Source organism: Cetorhinus maximus, chromosome 22, assembly GCF_964194155.1.
Source record: "Cetorhinus maximus chromosome 22, sCetMax3.hap1.1, whole genome shotgun sequence".
NCBI classification, from domain to species: Eukaryota; Metazoa; Chordata; class Chondrichthyes; order Lamniformes; family Cetorhinidae; genus Cetorhinus; species Cetorhinus maximus.
In genome coordinates this window covers 58,632,359-58,650,328 of record NC_135900.1, presented here as the reverse complement: position 1 = coordinate 58,650,328, position 17,970 = coordinate 58,632,359, and the positions used below count along the sequence as shown (strand labels likewise).

Genomic DNA, 17,970 nt, shown 5'->3' with positions numbered 1-17,970 from the left:
GACATATCACCTCATGTGACACTGTCAGCCCGTCAGGGCTCCCAGCCTGCCCGCCAACCTTAAGGTTGGACGGGCAGCCCTGTCAATTACCTAAATTGTTTTATTAATGGCCTCAATAGGCCGTTAACAGGTTGGCGGGCGCGCAGCTGACTTGGCTGTGCCCCCGCCGACCTGAAAATGGAAATGACGCGGGGTGACGTCGGGAGTTCTGCCTGACATCATCCCGCGTCATTTTATGTGTCGGTGAGTGGGCCCCGCCCCTGCTCGCCGACCTAAAGATCATGCCCCCAGTCAAGCAATGCCTCACTTATAAAATTCTCATCTTTTTTTCCCCTTCATGGCCTTTGAATCCTTTTTTCTGTAACATCCTCCAGACCTACAACCCTTTGAGGTATCTGCACCCCTTCAATTCTGGCCTCTGAAGCATCCCTGATTTTTATCACTCCACCATGCCACTAAGCTCTGAAATTTCTTTCCCAAATCTCCCCATCTTCCCACATTTCCTCCCTTAAGATACTCCTTAAAACCCACCTCCCTGACCAAGCTTTTGGTCATCAGCCCAAATAGCTGCTTAAGTGGCTCAGTGTCAAATTTTGTTTTATAACACTCCCGTGAAGTGTCTTGGAATGTTTTACAGCGCTAAACAAGCTATTTAAATACAAGCTGTTGCAGAAAGGAAATAAAATATCAGGTGACCTTGTCAAATCTGAAAACCCAATTAAATTTCACAGAACAGTTAATGGACATGATGGGAAAATGTACAGGAATTTGCAGTAGATTTTCTACAGGACAAACAGAAGTACTTTTTAATGAGTGACATAAATCAAAATGAATTCTGTAGTATTTCAGTTTTCATTCAATTCACTCTAATAGTTAAAGGAGCAAAGAAAAAACACAATATAATACACCTTTGAAGGAGGCCATTCAGCCCAGTGTGTCTGAGCCGGCTCTTTGAAAATCCATTCACCCTTTGCTCTTTCCCCATAGCCCTGCAAATTTTTCCCCTTTAGGTATTCACCTAATTCCCTTTTGAAATGTATCACTGAATCTACTTCCACCACTTATTCAGGCAATGCATTTCAGATCATAACAACTTGCTCCACACGTTTTTCCTCATGTCACCTCTGGTTCTTTTCCAACTGGAAATTACCTTAAGTCTGTGTCCTAAGGTTACCACTCCTTCTGCCATTGGAAACAATTCCTTTTTGCTTACTCTGTCAAAACCTATCAAGATTTTGAATGCCTCTTATCAATTCTCTCCATAATCTTTTCTGCTCCAAGGAGAACAACCCAGGTTCTCTAGTCTCCCCATGAAACTGGTACCATTCTTATGAATCCCCTCTGCATCCTCACCAAAGCCTGGATGTCCTTCTTAACATGTTGTGCCCAAAATTGACCATAATACTCCCACTGGGTTCTAACCAATGTTTTAAATAGGTTTCGTATTATCTCCCTTGCTTTTGTATTCTATACTTCTATTTATAAAGCTAAAGATCAAATATGCCATTTAACAGACTCCTAACCTTGCCTTGTCATCTTCAAAGACTTGTGTGCATACATCCCCAGGTCACGCTGACTCATCTGTCTTCACAAAAGAGAACTTTAATTTGTACCATTGACTTTATATTGCTTCTCTTCATTCTTCCTACCAAAACAAATCACTTCACACTTCTCTGCATTAAATTGAATCTGCTGTGTGTCTGCCCATCTCACCAGTCTATCTATGTCCTCCTGAAGTGTTACTATCCTCCCCACTGTTTACTACATCTGAGTTTCACGTCATCTGCAAACTTTAACATATCGTCCTGAATATCCAAGTGCAGGCCATGTAAGATATGATCAAAAAGAGCATTGGTCCTAACACCAACCCTTGGGGGACACCACTGAAAACATCCCTCCAGTCTACAAAACAGCTACTCACCACTACTCAGTGCTTGTTGTCTCTTAGCTGATCATGTACCCACACAACTATTTTCCCTTTAATGCCATAGCCTTCAATTTTACTAAATAGTCTATTATGTGGTACTTTATCAAACACATTTTGAAAGTCCATATATATATATATATATATATATATATATCAACCAGACTAGCCTCATCAACTCTGTTGCTTTATCGAATAACTCAATCAGATTAGTCAAACATGACTTGCCTTTAACAAATCTGTGTTGGCTTTCATTTATTAACCAATATTTTTCCAAATGCCAATTAATTTTCTTCCATATTGTTGTCTCTAAAATAGTTTTTCCGCCACTGATGTTCAGCTGGCTAGCATATAGTTGCTGGGTTTATTCCTCCCTCATTTTTTGAACAAGGGTGTAACATTTGCAATCCTCCAGTCCTCCGGAACCACTCACATTGAAGGAAGATTGCAGCCATTTCTGCCATTTCTCTCCCCACTTCCCTCAGCAACCTAGGATGCATCCCATCCCAAGTGCTTGACTTTTTTATTTTGAATGCTGCCAAGCTTTTAAGCACCTCCTCTTTATTATTATCCTATCTAATTTCTCTACTACCAACAATATCCTATTCTTTAGTTAAGGCAGATACAAAGTATTTGTTTAGTACTTCAGTCATATTCTCTGCTTCCACAAGGTGATCTTTTGGGACCTGAATTGCTTCCACCTCTTGGGTACCTTTTTACTATTTATATGTTTATAAAAGACTTCTGGGTTCCCTTTTATGTTACTTGCTAATCTATTCTCAAAATCTCTCTTTGCCCTTCATAATTCCTTTGTTGGTTCTCCTCGGTACTTTTTAAAAATTCAGCTTGGTTCTCTACTGTGTAATGAAATTGGGATTTATCTTTTATTTAATGAACTCTATATCTAGTTATCCAGGGAGTTCTAGCTTTGGATGCCCTTCCTTTCTTCCTTGTGGGAATATGTCTTGTCTCTGCCTCTTTTGATCTACTATTTGAAGGACTCCCATTGCTCATTTACTATTTTATCTGCCAATCCTTTGATTCAATTCACTTGGACCAGATTCCCATGCAACTTAGTTGAAAATTTCAAAATTTAGTTTTTACTTGTCCTTTCTATAACTACTCTGATTACCATTTCATTAGGTTTAATGTTCCCTCTAAGCTGCACAATCACCCAGCAACCCAAATGCCTCCACACAGCTCACGCACAAGTTGGTCCCTTTAAATTACCGCACGTGCGTGGCTATGAAACAAAAAAATTAAGGGGGTTGGGCACATATACAAATCAGCCACACGTTTCACAAAAAATTCAAGGGCACATTGATAATGACCACTGTTTGCCAAATACCCTCCCTACTGAAAGGTGGTCCACTTACCCCACTGCATTACCCAGAACTAGATCCAGATAGCTTAGAGGGAACATTAATCCCTCATTGGGTTGGAAACATACTGATAAGAAAATGTTCTCTTGTACACATTTCAGGAATTCCTTGCCCTCTTTGTCCTTTACACTGTTATTTTTCTAGTCCATATTAGGATAACTGAAGTCTCCCATTATCACTATGCTTTAGTTATTGCATTGTTCTGTAATTTGTCTATAAATTTGTTCCTTTAACTCCGTCTCAATATGTGGTGATCTATAATGTACACACAGTGGTGTAATAGCTCGTCTATTGCTCCTTAATTCTGACCAAATACATTCTGACTTTGAATATTCAAGTCTATCATGCCTTTCCAACACTTGTGTGGTGTAGGTATATCCAGAGTGCTGTTAGGAAGGGAGTTCCTGGATATTGGCCTGGTGACAGTGAAAGGCAATAGTTCCAAGTCAGCATGGTGTGTAGCTTGGAGGGAAACTTGCAGAGGCATCTGATGCCTTTGTCCTTCTAGGTGGTAGCGGTTGTGTGTTTAGGAGGTACTGTCGAAGGAACCTTGGTGAGTTGCTGCAGTGCATCTTGTAGATCATACATGCTATGCCACTGAAGAAGTAAACACTTAAGGTGGTGGATGGGATGCCAGTCAAGTGAGCTGCTTTGTCCTGGATGGTGTCAAGTTTTTTGAGTTTTATTGAAGTTGCACTCATCCAGGCAAGTGGAGAGTATTCCTTCATACTTATTCAATTAGACTAATGCCTTGTAAATGGTGACCAGGCTTTGGGAATCAGGAGGTGAGTTATTTGCCCAGAATTACCAGCCGCTGACCTGCTCTTGAAGTATTTATATGGCTAGTCCAGTTAAGTTTCTGGTCAATGGTAACCCCCAGGATGTTGATAGTGGGGGATTCAGAATTGGTAATGCCATTGAATATCAAGAGGTGATGGTTAGATTCTCTCCTATTGGAGAAGGTCATTGTCTGGCACTTGTTTGGTGCGAATGTTACTTGAATGTCACATTCTGTGCCCTTGCCACCCTCAGTGCTTCTTCCAAGTAGTGTTCAACATGGAGGAGCACTGATTCATCAGCTGAGAAGGGGTGGTGGCTGGTAATCAGCAGGTTACCTTGCCCATGTTTGACCTGAGACTTCATAGGATCCCTTTCAATTACTCAAAATCTATTATGTTTCTATCTTTCCTCAGTTCTGGTGAAGGATCATCGACCAAAAATATTGGGCGGAATTTTCTGATCCCGCTGGCGGCGGGCGTGATAGGTGGCATGCGCGGGAAATATGGTGTGACCTGCTTCACGGTGGCGTGAAGGCAGGTCGCAGTCGTCTGCTCAGCCCGCCAACGGCAAGCCGCGTTTCCCATCAGTCGTGGGGAGCTAGTTGTAATATATTAGCAAATAATTAAAAGGCCACCTCGTCAGCTCTTGGAAACCCTTCGTATCATCCGTCCACATGTGTGTTTTACAACAGCACGCAGGCGACATGCACTTGGCGGCCTTCACTTTGGGGGAATTGAGGTAAATGAGCAGCTTGCTCTGCGGCTCACCTGTTATTTACAGGCCTTAGGGACGCTGGGGGCAACTGATGCCTGGCCCTGGAGATGATTGCTGTAGGGGTGGAGTCTGGGGGCAAGTGCTGGCCACCGTTGGAGGTGACTGCCGTGGGGTGGGGTGAGGAGGGTGTCCGGGAGCAAGTGCTGGCCAGCCTTGGAGGCAGCTGTGGTCGGTGGCAGTGGGCGGGGGGTGGGGTGTGTGTGTGTGTCAAGTGCTGCCCTGGTGCTGCATGCCACGAACAGGCAACTGAGGTGGGGGGGCAGGGTAGGTGAGGGAAGTGGCCACACATTAGGGACACCTGTATAAAACTGACCATGCCTCTGCAACTGAGACAGATCAGGCACAGCCACAGTGATACGATTGGGGTCAGGCTCCTAGCCTGCCCACCCACGCAAGCAACGCGGAGGCACCAAAGGGCAACCAAGCGCTCCATACCTTACCCCAATTCCCCCCGCCCCCCCATCACCACTCCCCACTGCCCCCTACCCCCGGAACAGATTTTGAGTCTATCACTAATTTATTGGGCCATGGAGCAGTTGAACTGCACACATTATACAATCTCCTCGCCAACACTGGCCATGTAACAGTCACTGCTGGAGCCGCTCACAGCCCCTTGAAATCTCAGCATCCTGGTTAGGAGCTGTCTCCCCCAATGTCACAGGTTGACAGGGCAGTCATGCAGCGCACTCATCTCTGGCCATCCAAGGGATGACCAGCACTTCGCGGGAAGCGTTAAGGGGCGGTCACACAGGGCCAGGAAGGGTGCTAAATACAGCCATGGTAACCACGTCTCTCTCTCTCCCTTTCATGCTGCAGGAGGACCATGTCAGGATCATGGATCCTGCTAACCTGGCTGTACGCCTGATAGTCTACAGAGAGCGGAGAAGACGGAGGAAAGAGTGACTGAGGCTCCTGACTGCGCAAAGACAGGAGCAGCAACCTCATGAATAAGGGGCAGCTGGGGCTCCTGCACACGCTGTTCAGGAGCGACAGCGAGCCATGGCTGGTCAGTACCCAGGGTCTATAGATGCCGCCTGCCATTCCTGCAGATAACTGAGAACCAGTGTTGCCAATGGCTGCGCATGTCTAGGCACCTGGTGGCTCACATCTGCCATTTACTGCAGGACTTGGCGCCAAGCGGACATAGAGGGCATCCACTGCCAGTGGCTGTGAAAGTGACCGTGGCACTCAATTTCTATGCCAGTGGCTCCTTTCAGGGCTCCACAGGTGACCTCTCTGGGATCTCACAATCTGCCACCCACAAATGCATCCATGAGGTCACAGATGCCATCTTCTCCATGACACACAACTTTGTGCATTTTGCCCGGGACCGGGACAGTCAGGATGCAAGGGCCATTGGATTCGCCTGGATCTTGGGATTTCCACAGGTGCAGGGTGCGATTGACTGCACTCATGTGGCGCTCAGGTCTCCATCGCTACACTCGGGGGACTTCATCAACCGCAAGGGATTCCACTCACTGAACGTGCAGCTGGTGTGCGACCACCAGAAACACATCCTGCAGGTGTGTGCACGGTTTCCAGGGAGTGTGCACAACGCCTACATCCTGAGTCGCTCGCAGATCCCTGGAGTCTTCCAGGTTCCACAGAGGCTGCAGGGTTGGCTCCTTGGGGACAAGGGCTACCCACAGATGACACCCGTGCGGTGGCCTCAGACTGCAGCAGAGCGATGCTATAATGAGGCTCATGCAGCAGCTCACAACTTGGTGGAGCAGACTATCGGGATGCTGAAGATGCAGTTCCGGTGCCTGGACTGGTCTGGTGGATCCCTGAAATACAGTCCGCAGAGGGTGTCACGCATCATCATTGTCTGCTGCAGCCTTTACAAACTGGTGCTGCAACAGGGAGAGGATCTGGCTGAGACGGTGAGGGAGGAGCCGGAGGTCTCCTCTGATGAGGACGCCAAAGGGGACGAGAGTGAGAAGGTGGTGATGATGATGGGGATGAGGCTCTCTCGCTGGCTAGACGAGGCAGGCACACTCGAGAGGTCCTCATAGCTGCCAGATTTGTGGAGGATGGTGACAACATGCAATGAGGTGTCCCCGTAGATCCTCACATCGCAGTTGTGAACGTTTGACTCCAGTCTGGCTAATGCAGTGCCAATACCCCCTGTGAGAATGCTCCTGTCATGGAGATGCAGTGGAGGCCCTAATAGTTGCTCAATAGCTGGAGGATGATGATGACATGCAGTGAGGACACTCCATAGATCTTCACATAGCCTCTGAGAATGTCTGACTCCTGTCTGGCCGAGGGCAGCTCGCTCGTGCTCCATGATCAAGGCCATCTCAGAGACGCAGCCATGAAACATTAGACGAATCTGATGTTGTGCCCACCTTCAGCACCTTCAGCAGCTGGTGCACAGCATCACTGATCGCAGATGCTGGTGAGATGGGAGCCAGCCCCACCTTAAAGGTGCTGAGAGCACACAGAGAGTATGAGAGAACTCTGATGCCTGCCCACTACATTCTGGCAGCAATGACCAGCACTGCCAAGGTGCAGGCATCAGCAATGTTTCCAATGAGGCTGGGCCATCACTTTGGTCTGAAGGCTGCACAGAGCACAGGGACTGAGACACCTGCCTTTATCTTGTGCAGGAAGGTTTCACATCTGAATGACAAGATCACTGCTCGTCAGAACAAGGAGCCAAAGGCAGGGAGACATTCTTAGGAGTTTATTGACAATAGTGAACAGTATCTACAAGTGATCAACACCCATGCCCAGGCTGTGCAACTACTTTTACCGAACTTTCCTAACCCTGTCGCTACGTCTTGGTGCTCCCCAGACATCCACAGCAGAGTTGGAGGCAGACTGCTGACTGCGATGTCCTGTGATGACGTTGGCGTGTGTCCTGTGGAAGGCTGAGACTTGGAGGGCCCCGGCCTGCTTTCGGGGTCCTGCTGTGTGGCAGTGGCACCCTCCTTGGCCTGTGAAGCTGGAGCTGCTGAGGTCACAGGATGAGCGGACAACTCTCGGAGTCGCCTGGATGGATGGCCCCTGAGTGTGCACCTGCTGATCCTCCTCCCTATGGGTGCCCGAGGGCCCCTGGCTGACTCTGAGTGGAAGGGGTAGCTGGAGTGAGATCGAGCTGCTCAGCACCCCTCTCGCCTACACACTCTTCGAGGCCAACTACAGCATCAGCAATCAAGTTAAGCCGGCACAAAAGTGCAGGAATGACATCCTGGACCAAGGTCCCCATGGCGGCCGCCATCCTGCCAGTGTTGACCTCAGTATATTTTCAATGCCGGCGCAATCACCTCAGCCTGAAGACAGACGGACTCCTCCATCGTGCCTTGCAATCTGAGGAGTGCAGCGGACACCCCTTCCTGCTGTTCCTGAGCTTGCCTTTGCAGCTCCAGCAACTTGACATGACCAAGTCCAGAGTCCAGAAGTCATCTGTCTCAGACTCAGCAACATTCTGGTCATGGATTCTGTTGGTGGTTTGGCTGATGTGCCTGCGAAAGCAAGGAGAGATAATTAGTGCATGGCAGCGCCCTGTGAAAGAGGACACATCACTCACAGCATGGTTATCTGATGGATGTTGCACTGCTGGATCCTCACTTGGTAGAGCAGCGCCGACCTCACTGTCGGCACAGGACCGGTCCAGATGGTCACTGACCAGCTGGATGACTGTGTTTTCGAATTCTGTCAGAACTTTGATCTCTGGCATCCCTCCACCTGTCTGCGACCTTTCCCTCCTGTTGTGAGTTGGCTTGTCCTGCATGGATAGAGATGTGGAGGATGTATCAGGGCGCCTGCCAGGCCAGATGATAAGTATGCCTGGTCTGTGTGGGTGGTGAGTGGTCCCATGGATGGGATCAGGATAATGCCGGTGTGTGTGGGAAAGAGTGAATGGTGATGTCCCTTGCACTGTCAGTGAATGAGGGTCCTGTGGATGTATGATGGGTTTGAGAGTGTGTGAGTTGAAGTGATGAGAAGAGAGACTTACCCTGGCGGAACGGGGGAGATCATTCATCCTTTTGTGGCACTGGGTGGCTGTCCTCCTCTGAAGGGCATTTGTGCTGACCACCGCTGCCACCGCCTCCCAAGCCAGGTTGGTGACTTTGCTGCTCATCCTGCGGCCAGAGCGAAGGTAGAGCACATCCCGGCGAGCCTCCACGGCATCCAGCAGTCACTCGAGGGACCCGTCATTAAAGCAGTCTTTTTTCCGTTGCTGGCCATGTCTCCTGAGCAGCGGTGGTGATGAACGCTTGGCTGGTGGCTGCCTTTTAAAAATGGCAGCCGGCATGCTGCAACAGCAGGGTGATGGCGGGCAGGCGAATGAGAGCCCGCTCACCATGGAAACGGAGTGTTTCACAGGAGTGAATAAATAATGAGGCAGGCTCGGGAAGATACGGCATGAAAAGCCGCCATTTTCATCAGCAGGTCGGACTCCATTTTACCTGCCTGCTGCCTCACTTAGTGCAATTCTGGGAAAATTCCACCCGTTAACTCTGTTTCTCATCACAGATGCTTCCTGAGCCACTGAGTATTTCCAGCATTTTCCATTTTTATTATAGATTTCTGGCAGCTGCACTATTTTGCTTTTATATCTGCATACCTCACTTTGCATGTTCTTAAGTTCCAGCTGGACAAGTTCCACTCTATTCTTCAGTGACATTTTAGAATACGTAGAATCTACATACTATAGATCTAGTTACAAAGCTATAAATCTATTAATGCATCATTCACTTAGTTCTTTGTGTGGTTTGGTCTTTATATTCTTGCAGTTCACTAAACTGGAGTTCTGTTCTTGTAGGCCATTCACCACAGCTGTCATACTTTATGTTTTCCCTCTTTCAGATTAAACGTGATGACTCGGCAAATATTTTCCAGCCGGTTATGAGTATGCTCACTGAAATGCAACTTCTTGTTCACTGCTCTTTCCTGTGCATTGTCATCGGTTGCCTAGAGGAATTTCATTGTTGCTACAGAGGGAAAATGGAGGGGGCGGGGTTGTGACACTGAACTGAAGAGGCCTTTTCACTTTGCCGATGCTGCACAAACGTGCTTTAGCTCAAGTGAATTAATACAGTCATCTGAGGGCTGTATAAAGCTCCCATTTAATTAGTTTACTATTATAATGAATGCGTGTCTCCAGGCACTGCACACAGAAAGCTTTAATGTTCTGTTCAATTTTTGGACAGGTTTATTTTTTGGTGGGGAGTATTAAAGAGGGAAAGAAATGGAAGAACATGAAAGATTAAATTTGCAGGATTATGTGTAGCCATTTCTCTTCACAAAAATACCAAAATGTAAGCATGAGATTTAAACATTTATAAGGTTCAACAATTCACAACAAGGAATGCCATCTCATCTTGTTGTGCAAGAAATTTTCCATATTATTGCAATTAACTTAAACATCAATACAAATCTTACTCCTAACACAGTAGGTGTTTTTGCAAAAAGAGTGGTGAGGAAGTAAGGAGACAAGAAGAGGAAAAATTAGAATAATCATTCCAGAGGTGCACAACTGCAATTTTGCAGAAGTAGGCTACATTGTGTATGCATTTTCAAAAGTACTTCTCTTGCTTTGTTTTTGTTTTGAAGGTGACGATGAATAGCATATTGACCATATGCTTGTGTACAAGAGAGTAAAGGGCTATTCCCACATTTCCTAGCAGACAGCTATATTGCTGCTACACACTGCCCTGGCCTGTCAGGAAAGAACTATTACAGAGAGAATCTAGAAAGAGAGAGAAAAAATAAATGTCCCTATACAGCATACCATTTCTCACCCAGAAGGTGGAAAACAAAAATTACTGTATCATCGTTACCATAATCAGATGCAGGGCAGCACATATAATTCTTTGGTGGTTCAGCCATTAGGTTTATCTTTTTCTCTGTAAGTTCTGTTCAATCTTTCCTCAAATACCACAACTAAAGCGGAGATGTATGGGTATAGGCATGCATCACACAGGTGCATCACCATAATGGCTTTTAAGCATTAAATTATATATTTTGAAAAATCATTTGTCAAAGTTTTAATTGGTGTGCATTCAATTATGATAACCTATTAATTGATCACTGGCTATTGAAAATTGAGTGTAACTGCTTATCGTTATAATCATGCCAAAAGGAAATATTTACACACATTATAACAAATTGTCTTCGTTGGTGTGAGCTGAGGAAGGATGCCAGTTTTTCCCAATTAACTCTCTTCATCAAAATGTAACACTGAGAGGCAAACATAAGCATAATATTGTATTTCGTGTTTATGATTATCAGCAGAACATTTGAAAATTAAGATAGGAAACAAAATAAGAATATCATTGTATTATATAAAGGTTACAAAAATATTTATTTTTACTTAACCACTTCTATTAGTTGGCATTTAATGTGAAAATGCAATGTCATTGAGCAACAACTTGCATTTATATAGCACCTTTATGATAGAAAAACCTCCCAAGGGGCTTTACGGAGACATAATCAGCCAAAAGTGTCTCTGCGCCAAAGAAGATATTACAAAGAGTTACCAAAAAGATTGGTTATAGATGTGGGTGCTAAGGAGAGTCTTAAGAGGAGACAGAGGTGGACAGGTTTAGAGATGGAACTACAGAGCATGGTGCCTAGACAGCTGAAGACATAACTGTCAATGGTGGGGTGAGGGGAGATGCACAAAAGGTGTGCAGGGTTCAGAGAAACCAAGAGTTAGGGGGAGAGAGTTACAAAATTAGGGAGAGACAAGTTTTTAAAAATATGAGAATGAGAATTTTAAACGGGAGACTGGGGCCAAGACCCAATGGCAGTCAGCAAGAACAGCGGTGATAAGCTCATGGGATCTGGTGTTGACTAGGATATGGGCAGGAAAGTTTTGGATGAGCTAAAATTTACAGAGTCTGGATAATGGGAGAATGGCTAGGAGAGCATTGGAATATTGGGTCCTGGAGGTGACCAAGGCCTAGATTATGGCTACATTAGCAGACAGGTTGATGCACAGTTGGAGGCAGGCAATATTACAAAGGTAGAAGTAAGCAGAGTACATGGAGGCAGAAGCTCAGCTTGGGATCAAATACGATGCCAAGATTGTAACCAAAAGGATGGGCTCAATGGAAAGGGTGTGGAGTTTGGCATGAAGACCAAAGATGATGGCTCAATTTTCCCTACGTTTAACTAGAAGAATCTGGAGATAGCATTATGAGAGATAGGAGAGAAAGTCGTGAAGGATGTGGGTTCAAGGCTAGGGGAAGGGGAGGCGAAGCCTGGAAAGAGATGGGCAACATGAAGGAAAATAAAGCAACAGGGATAGTTAACAAATGGCCACAATCTTCATGACAGAGAAGGCCATGAGCTCCTCACACTTCTGGATGAGTGTGGAGGGAACAGAGAGAGGGGTTTAAGGAGACATTAATAAAGAAAAGGAGCTAAGAAGGCAGGGAGTTAACTTTGCTCTTCAAAATGTTCTAGGACTACTGTATGGGTTTAACAGAGCAAAGCAAATGTTTCTTTCACCATGATCGGTATCATATCTGAGGGAGAATAATACTATTTAGAGCTGTCTATGGTGCTGAAGTTTCAATTCAATGCCAAATACAGATATAGAACTAGATGCACTTACCAATGTTATCCTTCTCTTTGCAGGACACAGAATAACAACAGATTTCTCGATCCTGGATAGCAGATAGGTTCCTACAGAGTAAAGACATGCAGATCACAGAACATGAATGTGAAAAATCCAGGAAATGTATTTCAATATTAACTAAAATAGCTTCTACTCCACACAACTGCTACAGAATCGATCAATACAAAAGCCAAATACTGCAGATTCTGGAAACCTGAAATAAGAACAAAAAATGCTGGAGAAACTCAGCTGGTCAGACATCATCTTTGGAGAGAAACAGAACTAATGTTTTCAGATTGATGGGAAGGAACTTGTGCAGGCTGCTGCAATGGATACTATGGTCTAGATTTTCTACAGGAGCTATGCTCAGAGTGCTTACTTCCTTAAGAATCTATTTTTTTCTAAATGCCCTTCTGTGCCCAGGCCTGTAAGCCTTCAGCCATCTGTCCTGTGGAATGTGCCTGAGGCTTGCCTCAACCAACCTCTTCTACATTCTGTTGGGCTCCTTTACAGGGGTACATATCATGACATCACTATTCCCAGCCAGAATGGAGATGGTTGGGTAATCCTCCCATTCACCAATCCTGGAGACAGCTGTGCTATAAATAGCTGGGATTGATTTTACACACTTTGTTTTTATTATGTAACTATCCCCCATTCACTGCATTTTGTTAGAAATGACCCTGCTTTTATTGGGAGATATGAGTATAGTTTGGGTCATACGTTCTTTTTGCAGTAGTTCAATAAGGTTGTCTTAATTACCCTGCAGACTGTTTGCTGCGGTGTGCTGTTTAAATAGACTTGGTTTGCTGCATAAATAGACCTTGTTTGCTTTAAAATGGACTGTCTACAACTCATTGGTTGACTCAGAGATGTCAACAGACACTCTGCCTAATGAAGGCAAGGGAACCTACTTAAAATATGCAAACTAGCTTTACTCCAGAAAATCCAACAGAGGTTTGGGATGGGCAGAACTCCAACTCTGACCAAGATGACTCTGGATTCTGCCAAAATGGAAAATTCCAGTCTGTGTAAGGAAGCTGTGAGATTATTGTTATGCAAATCCAAAACATTTATCACTACACGTACTTTATACCTTAATACATCTAAGAAAAAAATAATGGCTTACATTTTTTCAATCAACTGTTTCTCATCCAAGGCATTAGGAAGGTCTCTCTTATTTCCCAAGACTAACACCTATATAAAAAAACACAAGATGATTAATTTGAATGGATAATTTCAGTCTTCAAAGTATAATTGGTTTTTATTTCTCTGATTTTGATATCTAAATCCTTCTTTACACACAAGCCATTTTGCAATTGTAATAATTCCTGTATTATTCAGGAAAATGCGCAGAACTATAAAAGCAGGTATGAAAGGTAGTATTTGAGAAGGAGATGATGGCAGTTACAGTACAAAAACTAGGAGCAATTTATTCATCAGAATTTATGACCATTTACCCAATCAAAATGAAATCCTTCAATCATTTCGCTGGATCTGAAACTAGGAGCTCATTAAGTATCTCGTCCAACTGTCCATTAATGCAGTAATGTTGATCTGTCCAGAGAAATCTCGACTGATAGACACACATTTTATAAACACTAAATAGACCACAGAGAGGAGAAAGTGCACTGGTCTTTTAATTCTGGTCTTAGCAAGAATGATGGGTTACAAATCTCTTTGCTTTGCCATTTGAAGGTGTCCCTCATGAGGCCAGCAGTCCCAGGCAAATTGGACCATTGCACAACTCCAGAGATAAGTTTTAACAATGGTTGGAGCCTGTCTTAGATCACCTTTAAAAATGGTTGCAAGAATTCACACTGGCATATTTGGAATGCTATTTCTCAGCTGTGGTGCCCCACAAAATCCTCTGTATGCATTGCATTAGATTCCATATGTATGTTGGAAATACCAAGTTGTGAGCCAGGCTTAACATTAGTTTTCGTCAAAACCCATTCAGTTTGGCTCTTAATATAGAGCTTCCAACAATTCTGGATCTGACCATGACCACTACAATTAGCTGAATCTGAACTTCCCCCCTTTGTAGGATAGTGATTAGAATTTTCCCAGTGCATTAGAGTCAATGTGGACTACCATTGTGAGTCGATATCCCACAAATACATGGGGCACAGCATTCCAACTTCAATATTATGTGCCAGAGTTTGGAAATTAAGTCACATTGGTATTGAAATTTTGCAGTACTGAATATTTTTCTCTCACATTTCAGAGTAAAGAGATACATGAATATTATAGACAATGCAATTCAATCAGGCAAACATACAGTCATAGAGCTCATGTTGCAACAATCTTGTGGAATATTAGCAAAGTATAACTGAATAGTCCCCTCGGTACTATTTGAAGCTATTGATCAGGATGAGATGTATGTCAGCAATCTGCAATCCTCCAGTAAGAGCATCCCTACAACTTAGTCCATAATAAAGTCACCTTGAATTATTTAGTTGTAATAACAGATGCTCAGTACAGCAGGTATGAGCTAAAAGTCTGTGAACAATTATTGTGGGATTAGCCCACCACCTGCATATTAAGCCACTCCTGCAATTATATCCTTTAGCCAATGTTGGAGCTTTTATTTTTGTATTTGCCTTTGGCATTGAAATACTGGTTACAAACAGGAACCGATTTACAAGTCACATCCATGACTTCGCCCCAAAATTGATACCAGGTCAGTGTTGCACTCATTACACCCACCAAAAGACACATTTGGGAGGCCCAAACTGTTTTCAGATTTGGGTCTCATTTGAATATTACTGGTACCTAGCAGCACTCCATGGGGTCACCTATTCCAGCTGGTACATAGTCGGCTGGCTTCTGCACGAAGAAGCCAGCAGGTGAATACTCCTCCTTGTCTCGCAAATTAGCTTTTCTTCCAAAAAAGGCAAATACTTACCTTTTCCTGAATGGCCTCCAGCAGTCCCTTTAATGACCAAGAGCTATGTGACATAACTGGGACTAGCAGTTTCTGCCCATTTGTATGTGACGAATGTAGTCAGTTCTACAAGAGGTGCTTTACCCAGATTTGCAGGTTTAAAGAACATTCTGCACGGTTTGGGGCAGGAAGCCTTTTTCTGCCCCCAGGAGGTTTTTTTGAGATTGCGACTAGCAGGATAGATACGGTTAGTTGGGAGAATAATTGGTTTATAATCATTGGCCCATAACTTACACTTTAACAGAAACAAAAGCTGTAAACAACTTTAAACAGATTCTATTCAAGCGTTGTGCAATGACAAGTAACCAATTTTCTGAGGTTCTTTCATTTCTACTTGCTATTGTCACCGTTCGGTGTCAGAAACAATTGAATAATAATTACCTCTCACACTGAACCATTTGTCAAGGACCAAATTTAAATGACGGGACACAAATCTTTCTTACTTGCTTCTAACACAGCAATGGCACAAAAGGTACGAGAAAATGCATCAAGGAATGGAACATACCGATGCTACCAATATGAGAAGAATTCATTTATACTGAATTCAAGTAGTGACAGAGAAATGTTTCACTTTGAAATTCTAAGCTTATTCTCAATCTGCTGGATCTGCATCAATAATGTATCACTGGTAGTCCATAGAATTATTTAACAGCTTTCCATTGACCTTGCATCCAAATTTTAAGTAATCCAGATAGACTTTCATAAAGAATCCCAAATACAAGCTGAAAAGGGTGACACAACACATACTTGAGAGCACTGTGAGTGCTGACTGTGTTTATAGAAAAGAATGAAGGACAGAATAAAATCCTTCACAGATGGAGAAAATAATTCATGGCTCTACAAAGACTGATTAGCTTGCAAAGTTATACAATTTATTGAGACATCCAAGCTAACACAAAAATATGATTACACATCCCACACCCCCCACCCCTGCACCCCCCATGTCCTCTTGAAGTTCCACACCATCCTCCTCGCAGCTCACAACACTCCCAAGCTTCGTATCACATGCAAACTTTGAAATTGTCTCCTGCACACCAAGATCTAGATCATTAATATATATCATGAAAAGCAAGGGTCTCAATGCCGACTCTAGGGAACTCCACCACAAACCTTCCTCCAACCCAAAAAATATCCACTGACCATTAGTCTCTGCTTCCTTAAGCCTTCCTTCAGCCAATTTTGTATCCATGTTGCTATTGTCCCTTCTATTCCATGAGCAATAACTTTTCTCACAAGTCTGTTGCGTGGCACTGTGTCAAATGCCTTTTCAAAGTCCACCACATCAACAGCATTACTCTCATCAACCTTTTCTATTAGCTCTGCAAAAACCTCCAGCAAATTATTTAAACACAATTTCCAGTTTAGAAACCCATGCTGGCTCTTCCTTATCAACCCATATTTTTCCACATGACTATTAATTCTATCCCGAATAATTGTTTCTAGAATCTCGCCCACCAATGAAGTTAAACTGACTGCTCTGTAATTTCTGGGCTTATCCTTACAGCCTTTTTTGAACAAGGGCATAATGTTTGCAATTCTCCAGTCCTCTGACACCATCCCAGAGCCTAGAAAAGACTGAAAGATTACGGCCAGTGCCCCTGCAATTTCTACCCTCACTTCCTTCAAAATCCTTGGATGCATCTCATCCGGTCCCGGTGCCTTGTCAACTTTAAGTACCGACAGTCTATTCAACACATCTTCCTTGTCAGTTTTGAACCCTTCTAGTGACAGGGTTTCCTTGTCTGTCACCAATGATCTAGGTAGCGTCTACTTCCTTGATAAAGACGGATGCAAAGTATTCATTTAATACCTCAGCCATGGCCCATTCGTCCATGTGTAAATTCCCTTTTAGGTTCCTAATCGGCCCTACTCCTCCTTTTACCACCCTTTTACTATTTATATGTCTACAGAAGACTTTGGGATTCCCCTTTATGTTGGCTGCCAGTCTTTTCTCATAATCCCTCTTTGCTTCTCTAATATGCTTTTTTACCTCCCCTCTGAACGTTCTGTATTCCTCTTGCTTCTCAATTGTATTTTCAACCTGACACCTGTCATAAGTGCACTTTTTCTTCTTTATTTTAATCTCAATTTCCTTTTTCATCAAGGGGGCTCTGGGTTTGTTTACCCTAACTTTCCCTTTTGATAGAATATACCTCGACGCACGGGTATTAAATATGTGCCCGAACCAATTCTCTTTTGAAGGTAGCCCATTGTTCAGCTAGTTTTTCCCACCAATCTTTCGTTCCAGTCTATCTGGCCCAGCTCCATTCTTGCCCCATTGAAGTTGGCTCTTGCCCAGTTAATTATTCCTTCTTTGGATTGCCCATTGTCCTTTTCTATTATCATCCTAAAACATACAATACAATCGTCACTGTCTCCCAGATGTTCCCCCACTGACACTTGATCTACTTGGCCCATCTCATTTACAAGAACCAGGTGCAACAGTGCATCTTTTCTTGTTGGATTGGACACATAGAAAATTCTCCTGAACACAATCTAGGAACTTTTGCCCCTCTCCACTCTTTACACTACCACTGTACCAGTCTACATTTAGGTAATTAACGTCCCCCATTCTACTCTATAACAC

At 44.0% G+C, this 17,970-nt stretch overlaps 1 protein-coding gene across 1 annotated transcript in view; it reads right to left on the bottom strand.

Moving 5' to 3' along the window:
• Positions 1 to 17,970, bottom strand: part of LOC144696730 (ADP-ribosylation factor-like protein 8B-A) — a 107,388-nt gene that overhangs the window by 7,601 nt on the left and 81,817 nt on the right. Inside the window, exons 5-6 of the mRNA XM_078568388.1 lie at positions 13,566 to 13,633; positions 12,434 to 12,504 (exon numbers count right to left, since the gene is read on the bottom strand). Of these exons, the coding sequence (XP_078424514.1) occupies positions 12,434 to 12,504; positions 13,566 to 13,633 (139 nt within the window). The remainder of the gene's footprint in view (positions 1 to 12,433; positions 12,505 to 13,565; positions 13,634 to 17,970) is intronic.